Genomic DNA, 8410 nt, shown 5'->3' with positions numbered 1-8410 from the left:
AGGAGAATGGTAGTGATGACAAAATCACCATTTGCCATTTGTTTTTTCTTCTAAAATTGCTTCTTTGGGTTGGGAGGGAATGGAAGAGGACAAAAGATCAGGGATCTGGAAGCTAAACTGGTCTAGGCAGAGGCCAACTAGAGGGGCAGGGGTGGCCTTTCAGCCCTCAGCCTGAACCTGAAAAGTTCAGGATGGGAAAAGGCAAAGCGGAGAGTTCACAGAGAGACAGAGGGGTATTCTGGGAGCTAGAAAGCCATTCCCTAAGGCAGCACAACAGAGTGGTGGTGGCTACAGCCCAGGTGCAGCAGCACTGATTCCTGAAACCCCACAGGAAGTAGAGAAGAATCCAGGATGTTCATGCAGCTACTGAGGAAGGGCTGGGCAAATGACAGACTTCGTTTAGGCGACTCTAAAGCTTGTGCCCTGCCTAGAGGCTGCTCTGGAACAGTACAGACAGGACAGTCTAGATCATACAGAGTGTGTGTTCTCATTAACAAAATCCCAAGTAGAACCTCAGAGACTGAGGCCTTAGTAGGTCAGAGGTCTACATGTATTTCTCAGAGAGACATCAACATCCAACCTGCAGAGCAAGCTCTCCTGAAAACTCCAACAGCAAGTGGTGGTGAAAAGGCAGAGGTTGGTCAAGTCTAGCCCACATAATCTCTGATAGCCTAGGAGGCACTGCATTCTGTTTATTTGGTTCCCTGTCCTCTCAAGATCTGGCCCTTCCAGAGGAAAGACTAGCCCATCCAGGAACTTTTGAAGAGCATTTCCATTGTGAACACATTTCCCTTCCCCAGACATTGCGCTTTAAGCCCTCCCACCCACAAAATGCAGCACACGTCCCTCCCACTCTGGCCTGGGTTGGCTCTGAGTGGCTCTCCACTGCTTTCTATGTTACCTAGGTTCTTACTTTCCCCCTTGGAAGTCCTATCACCACTTACTGCTTACTTCTTCTTTCCCTCTCAGTGTTCAATTTCTCTTTGGATGTTTCTTTGGATCTCAGACTCCAGGTGCCAAGGAAGGGGGTCCCTGGTCCAGACTGCTTAGTGGGAGAACCCCAAAGGCCTTTTTTCCCCTTCCTGAGCCTCTGGGCAAGGAGGACCGGATCTTGATTCCAGGGTCTCAGTACCCCCTGTGCCATTTGAGATGCTTTACTCATATCTATTAATAACTACCCTCCCTCCCCCACTGCCAGTGCTGCCCCCACGCCTGCCCAGCTCAGGTTCTCTGGTCACAGCAGCTCAGTCCTCCAAAGCTGTTGGACGCCAGGGAGAGCTGACCACCATCTGGACAGCCGGTAAGTCTCCAGCTCTATGGCCAGAGGGGCTGGAGCCCACTCTGTTGACTGCTGTGTCTGTGTCTATAACAGTGAGCCTTGATCCTGGGGGAGTTGGCCCCCTACTTCATCTATGCTCAGCTCTCAGCTGTCCGTTCAGGAGAGCCACAGAGAGTTGAATACAGAAGGTCCCAGGAGGGTGGGGGGAATAGAGATATTAGGGGAAGCACTGGAGGAATGAGAATGGGGTCTGACAGGCTGGATGGAAAAAAAAGAACCTGATTAGGGCTGAGAGAGATATAGGGAAGGTCCGTTGAGCAGTTCTTGGCCTCTGGCCTCAGCAGACGCCACTAAGTTAGCAGAATTGCAGATGTGTTGTGAGATAGTCTATAGAGGACTGCATTTTGCTGAGTGCCAACTTCTGTTAAGGAGAGGCTGGAGTCTGCATCTTTTCCCAGCCTGTCTCTTCTACAGATCCTGTTATTATGTTTCTCTCCTCCCTCAACTCCCCACTGCTATGATATTGCCCAAATGGCAAGCTTCAAGGTTCAAATGTCCCCTGAACTGCCCCTGCACCTGGGGTCTGGGGCGGGAGTGACTGAAAGGGAGCAAGGAGCACTGCTGTGACCTCCCAGGCCACCTTCCAGCTGGCCCAATAGAGGAGCAACAACTTCTCCTTCCTGTGGAGAATGTGTTTGGCTGAATCCCTTCAACCCTGGCAGAACATTTTTCTGCCCCCGCCCTGGGGCTTGGGGAAGACTGAAAAGAGACCAGAGCTTGGAATGAGACCCCAATCTGAGATACCCATGAAAATAAAAACTTCAAGTCATGCCAAGCCAATGAAGCTTGGTGGGTACATTGCCCTGCCTGTGTGTTATTTGTTTATTTGTTTTATCCCTGGACCCCCAACACACAGTGTTCCTAATCCCTGCACCAGCTTTGGGTGAAACAGCTGCCAAGAGGTTGGTAGGAGGAAGGGGCAGGGAGTGCGTCTATACTTTGCCCTGCCTCCCAAGAAGAGGAGCCCTAAAGCAATGGCTTTTCACCTTTTGGGAGGATATATATTTCTTTAAAAATCTAATGAAATTTCCCTCCTTGAGACTTGCTCTTCCCAGTCCCTCTCCATCCTTTAACTCCCCCTTTTCTACGCTATACAGGCTAAATCCGCCTCCACAATGCCGCTCTCAGGAACCCCAGCCCCCAACAAGAAGAGGAAATCCAGCAAGCTGATCATGGAACTCACTGGAGGTATGGCATGCTTGCACCTACCAGTGTGGGACTTCTTATGAAGAGCATGTCTGACCCAAGAGTCCTAGAGATATCATAAGGTTATATATGCCTTAGAATGAAGAGTTGCGAAGAGAACAGAGGAATTCCAGGGAGGCTGGGCAGGGAAAAAGAGGGAAGAAGGATTCAACACTGACTACTCACCCTTCCACCTGTTTCACCTTGTAATCTGAGACAATAATGCTCATGCCATATTACCCAGTGCAGATCTAGGACAACAAGATCTACAGGCCAGTGAGGCATGTTTGAAGACACAAATATGTATGATGGAGACTGGCACAGAGTAAGGTCTCAATAAATGCTTAATTTCTTATTTCCCCAGAGAAATAAGAAAAAAACTGTTCAGGCATTTTTCCTGGGAGCAGTAAGAGCACACATAAGCAAAGCTCTCTCCTAATAGCCAGAGACTGTTGCTGCCAGAGTTCAATGAGGGGAAGAGAAGGGAAAGCAGTTAAGACAGGAACCTCACTTACAGGTGGGCAACTCCACACAGTGGTGGCCACTGGGCTTTCTCCCATGCTATGGTTTCCCTGGTGGTCCCCATCTATGACGATCCTTTACTCCTTTTGCTCTGCACCCTATGCCCGTGTCCCTTTTTACCTCATTCACCCTCTCTAGTACCCTCACTGTCTCTACCCTGCACCCCAGTTCCCATGCATTTTGTCTAACTCCAAACCCAGGGAAAAAAAATCCCTCTAAACTAGACAATTTGATCAGACAACACGGACAGCATTTGCTTCCCTCAGTGATTCCTGCCAGGACACACAAATTTAGTTGTGCATAGCATCTGCATTCTCAGCCCAGAAAATCCTATTTTCCTCTTTCCCGTCTGTCTGAAAGGTGGACAGGAGAGCTCAGGCCTAAACCTGGGGAAGAAGATCAGTGTCCCAAGGGATGTGATGTTGGAGGAGCTGTCTTTGCTCACTAATCGGGGCTCCAAGATGTTCAAACTAAGGCAAAAGCGAGTGGAGAAATTTATCTATGAAAACCACCCTGATGTCTTCTCTGACAGTTCAATGGTGAGTTCGGGACTTTGATTCTTAAAGCCTAATGCCTCTTCTGACAACTTCTTTGTTAGCTCCAAATCTCCAATATATCACCAACCTCCCTTCATGAGAATTTATAAGCTCATTAAACCCCCAGATATACTGAGCCCCCAACAGCTCGAGCATGAGCTACAGCCCACCTCTGAAAGTCAGTGTCTATCTTAGAGCCAGTGAAATGGGATGGAGAGTATCACTCCCTTGGGGATCAAATTCCTTTCCCAGATGGGTTAAGTAGTAAAAATTGTGTTGCCGGATAAAACACAGGACGGCCAGCACTGTATTTTAAAGTTGCAATACACGCAAATAATTTTTTAGTAAAGTATGTTCCATGAAATATTTGGGATGTAAAAATAAAAAATTTTTTAATTTTGTTAAATTTTAATTTCAGATATATGATGAATAAAATTTTAGTATAAGTATGTCCCTTGAAATATTTGGGACATAAAAAGAAAATTAGACAAGTGAGGATACCCAGTTACATTTAAATTTCAGATACATGATGAATACTCTTATTATATATAAATATATCCCATGCAATATTTGGGAATATTTATTCTAAAAAAGTATTTGTTGTATATATGAAATTTAAATTTAACTGGTATCCTGTAATTTTATTTGATAAACTTGGTAACCCTAGACTCCTTCTTGAGCCATTTGTTTATCAAGAGAGCCCTAGGAGCCCAGATGTGGAACTGAAACTATCCTCAAAGATCCTACATCCCTAATCAGTATCTTTCTCCAAAGAAAGAAAAGTAGGGATTGGCGAGGGGTCCAGGCACAAGATGTTATAGCTGGGAAGGAGGGAATTTTCTCTAACTCCTTTATTCCCCCTTCACCTTCCCTGGGCAGCCAGAAGAGAGTGGAAATAGATGCCTATATGAGGCCAGGGGCAGAAGTGTCTGTTACTGGCCCTTATGTAGGAACAGAGTGAAAATGCTGAGCTGTTCGCATGTAACTTTAGGAGGCCAAAAGCCCTCCTCCCTGCCTGGGTGTGGTTACACTATGTGGAGCCTGGGAGTGTGCATGGTAGGGTGGCCAGAAGAGCTGCCTGAAGGAATTGGCAGGGTTATTTTTAGACGTTAGGGCTGAATCCAGTGTTGCCTTTTTGGCCACCCTTCCCTCTATAGTTTCACTGTCAGGAAGTCTTGGTCTAACAGGCACCAAAAGGAGACAGGGAAAGAGAGGCAGGGAATGAAGAGTTCCCTGTTAGAAAAGATGAGGAGGGGGAGGTGGCAGAGATGTCTCTAGCTCTTCATATTAAGCCTGGATTCCATGCCTAAAGTGTAATTGGAGGGATTGAGCCAAGGGGGTCCTACCCCTTCAGGAGAGTTTAATTCAATTCCTTTCAGTCAGGCCATTGACTATCCATCTATTGAAGGGAGATTCTCAGAGGATCAATGTCTTCTGGTTGGCCATTGTCTCTGATCACCTTCTCCTTACTATGCACACCTGTGTCTTGGTTATTCCCCATCCCCTTTGCTAACCTTCCCCTCACTTTATCCTTTCTTTTCAGGATCATTTCCAGAAGTTCCTTCCCACAGTGGGAGGACAGCTGGGCACAGCTGGTCAGGGACTCTCCTATGGCAAGGGCAGTGGCACAGGCCAGGCAGGGGGAAGTGGCTCTGCCAGGCAGTATGGCTCTCACCAGCAGCACCATCAGGGCTCTGGGTCTGGATCTGGGGGTACAGGTGGTCCTGGGGGCCAGACTGGCAGAGGAGGAGCTACTGGCACAGCAGAGATTGGAGAGACAGGAACAGGCAAGTATTCTTACCCAAGAATAATGTGTCTCGTCCCTACAGCAGATATATCCCAAGGAATGAGGCCCAGACAGGGTTTAGGGGGCAGGGGAGGCCTGCTGAGATATCTAGATGGACTTTCTGGGTCTGGGAGCATAGATATGTATCTATTCCATCTAGAAGCCTTGCCTTTCAGTCCCTTCTGGCTTTTCAGTTTCAGTCACAGACCTGACCTCAGGATGTCATTATTCCACAAAACTTACACAATTACCAAAATGTATTTTTGATCTCTGGCCCCAGCAACTTCCCTAGTGTAGGGGTGGGGGACTAACTTCCATTGGCTACTAACTGCTATTATTTTACTTACTTTTCTCTCCCATGGCTGCCAGGAGACCAGGTAGGTGGAGAAGGAAAACATATCACTGTGTTCAAGACCTATATTTCCCCATGGGAGCGAGCCATGGGGATTGATCCCCAACAAAAAGTGGAACTTGGCATTGACCTGCTGGCCTATGGAGCTAAAGCTGAACTCCCCCAATACAAGTCCTTCAACAGGTAGGAATGGTAGGGAGGACCAGATATAGTCCAGTGTGGGGCAACATGTTCTCAGTAGAGATGGAGACTTTGGTTCAAACGTTTCAGAAGGAGGCTGAAGAGTGATGGGAGGAACGTGGGGATCCTAATCAAAGGTCTTTGCTCTTTTCACTCTAGCTCAGAGAAACAGTACAGTATAATGAAGGAAAAATTTGCTAGCAGTCAGGCTTTGAACTTAAAGTTCATAAGCCACTTATTAACTGTGTGAGGATGGGGAAGTCACACTACTCCTGAGGCTTGGTTGCTTTGATGTAAAATAGGAATAAAATACACACATTTAAAGGCTTCTGGAGGCTCCCTTCATTTAAGATTAGGATTCTATTACTGTCCCTGTGTTATGATTCTATTTCTTTATACCCTACTTAAGTATCTATTCTTTTGGAACTGAACTTCTCTAAATTGTGGATAGGAGATCTGTGTAAAATAGGATGGGGAGGCTCTAGAGAAGTACTTTTGCAATTGGTTCTAAGCAGCCTGAGTTTTCCAGAAAATGTTAATTCCTCCCAGCCAGGCCATGCACTATCCTCTGGAAGTGGGGTAGGAGTTTTGAGGGGGTCTTTACATTGTAATTTACGGCAGCCTTAGACCCTTGGGTCTATCGAGTTTGGGATTACTTTCTCTGAAATGCTGGTCTGGGTCGCAACTACCCTTGAGACTCTCTATCCAGTACCCCCACTGGACTCATTTTCTCATTGTTAGCTTTGGGAAAACAAGCAAACCAGGAAGGGGGAGTGCAGCGCTAAGGAAGAGGAATGAGTGCAGAAGCAGCCCAAACTAGAATTCACAGGCTTCCCCCACCTTGAAACAGGGTGTTATTTCACTGATAAAGCTGTTCCTTGCTCTGATTTTTAGTTAAATAATGTATCTCCTTTTCAGGACGGCAATGCCTTATGGTGGATATGAGAAGGCCTCCAAACGCATGACTTTCCAGATGCCCAAGTTTGACCTGGGGCCCCTGCTGAGTGAACCTCTGGTCCTCTACAAACAGAGTCTTTTCAATAGGCCTTCTTTCAATCGAACCCCTATTCCCTGGCTGAGTTCTGGGGAGCCTGTAGACTACAATGTAGATATTGGCATCCCCTTGGATGGAGAAACAGAGGAGCTGTAAGGTGTTTCCTACTCTACTTTGCACAAAGTGTCCCCTCTCTGGATCCAATTTGGAGAGGAAATGCTCAGCAGGATGTCCCCACTGTAAATCTAGTATCCTTGCAGGAATGGAGGGAAAAATGAGGGAGAGATCTGCCTTTCCATCCTTCATTCCAAGTGCCCACTCCAATCATCCTTCCTCACCAACTCAGAGCTCCCCTACATCTGCTCTGTATGGAGTCTGCTCTTTTACGGAATTTGCTCTGCTACTGGTAACAGTCAATAAACTTCCAAGGAAATGAACTTATTTTCCTCTGATATTTGAGGGCAGATGACAACTGAGGCTAACAATGTACAGAGACTAATTAAAGTAAAATACTAAACATTAGTTATTCAGACTTCAAGATGAGACCTGTGTGCTAGTTGCTTACACACCCACACCCATGAAACCAGACTCATAGGTGTACACAAAGACATACTTATTCTATAGTATGTAAGACAAATAATCATGCACAGACACCTGTGGGCAAAGCTAAGAAGCTATTATGTGCTGTGGCTAGGAAATAGGTGCTGGTGACCCTGGTGTCAGCACTCGTTATGTAGCTGATTAGAAACTGGGATAATTATGATTACCCAAATATCACAGAACTAGAGCATGCCATAAAGTTTCCAGATGACACCAGAGTGGGCTTAGGAATGTGTCAGAGTTTACAGATTCCCAAAAGGATGAAATAGAATAGGGAACCATATTGGAATCCAGAAGGATGTGGGAGAAACCAGCTGCAGTTATAGTATGGCTAACTCCGTGTGCTGTGTGAATGCAGCAAGAAAAGGTATAAGGGTCACAGCAGTGCTTCAGCGCTTCAGGTCCAATAAGCCCTGTGATTGGGAAGAAACGATGACAGCTCAACAGAAATGAGCAACAATATTTTTTACTTATTTCAAACATGACGTTTCTTTAGAGTCTCAGATTTACCTCTGCATTCCATAAAGCAAGAGTGATGCAGACCTCTTGGGAAAAAGAGATTTAATAGGATCTGAGAAAATAACTACTGAGGAAAGCTGGCTGAATTCAACCAGCTCCACGAGACATTAATGATTATATTAGGTTGCTAAAGTCTGTGTAGACTTAGTAAATTTTATGGATCTTGGGTCATTTAATGTTTATCCTGGTCACTTTCCTTTACAGTCTAAATACATTTCAGGGGATTCATCCTTCCTCAAAACTGGTGCTCAAAACTCTATTTCTATGTGCATTTTTCTAATGATAAGTGTTGTCGTTTGCATGTACCCTCAAATAGACCCTGAAACAAAGATTTGAATACAAGTATGTCATTTGGATGGTGATCCCAGAAATCCAAGCAGTGTAGAGGAGGGACAAG

The 8410-nt window shown here is 45.9% G+C and overlaps 1 protein-coding gene across 1 annotated transcript; it reads left to right on the top strand.

Annotated features, from left to right (window-relative positions):
* The first annotated feature begins 1210 nt into the window (after positions 1-1210).
* Positions 1211-7331, top strand: MYOZ1 (myozenin 1). The gene is made up of 6 exons (XM_036928836.2): positions 1211-1300; positions 2437-2527; positions 3407-3585; positions 5126-5369; positions 5738-5903; positions 6819-7331. Exons 2-6 carry the CDS (start codon positions 2455-2457, stop codon positions 7048-7050), a joined length of 894 nt encoding a protein of 297 aa, XP_036784731.1. The 5' UTR covers positions 1211-1300; positions 2437-2454; the 3' UTR covers positions 7051-7331.
* Positions 7332-8410: the final 1079 nt, after the last annotated feature.

The sequence above is a fragment of the Manis pentadactyla genome, chromosome 8, assembly GCF_030020395.1.
Source record: "Manis pentadactyla isolate mManPen7 chromosome 8, mManPen7.hap1, whole genome shotgun sequence".
In the NCBI taxonomy this organism is placed as follows: domain Eukaryota; kingdom Metazoa; phylum Chordata; class Mammalia; order Pholidota; family Manidae; genus Manis; species Manis pentadactyla.
The sequence above is the reverse complement of the archived record's forward strand: the minus strand, read 5'-3'. Positions and strand labels throughout refer to the sequence as shown.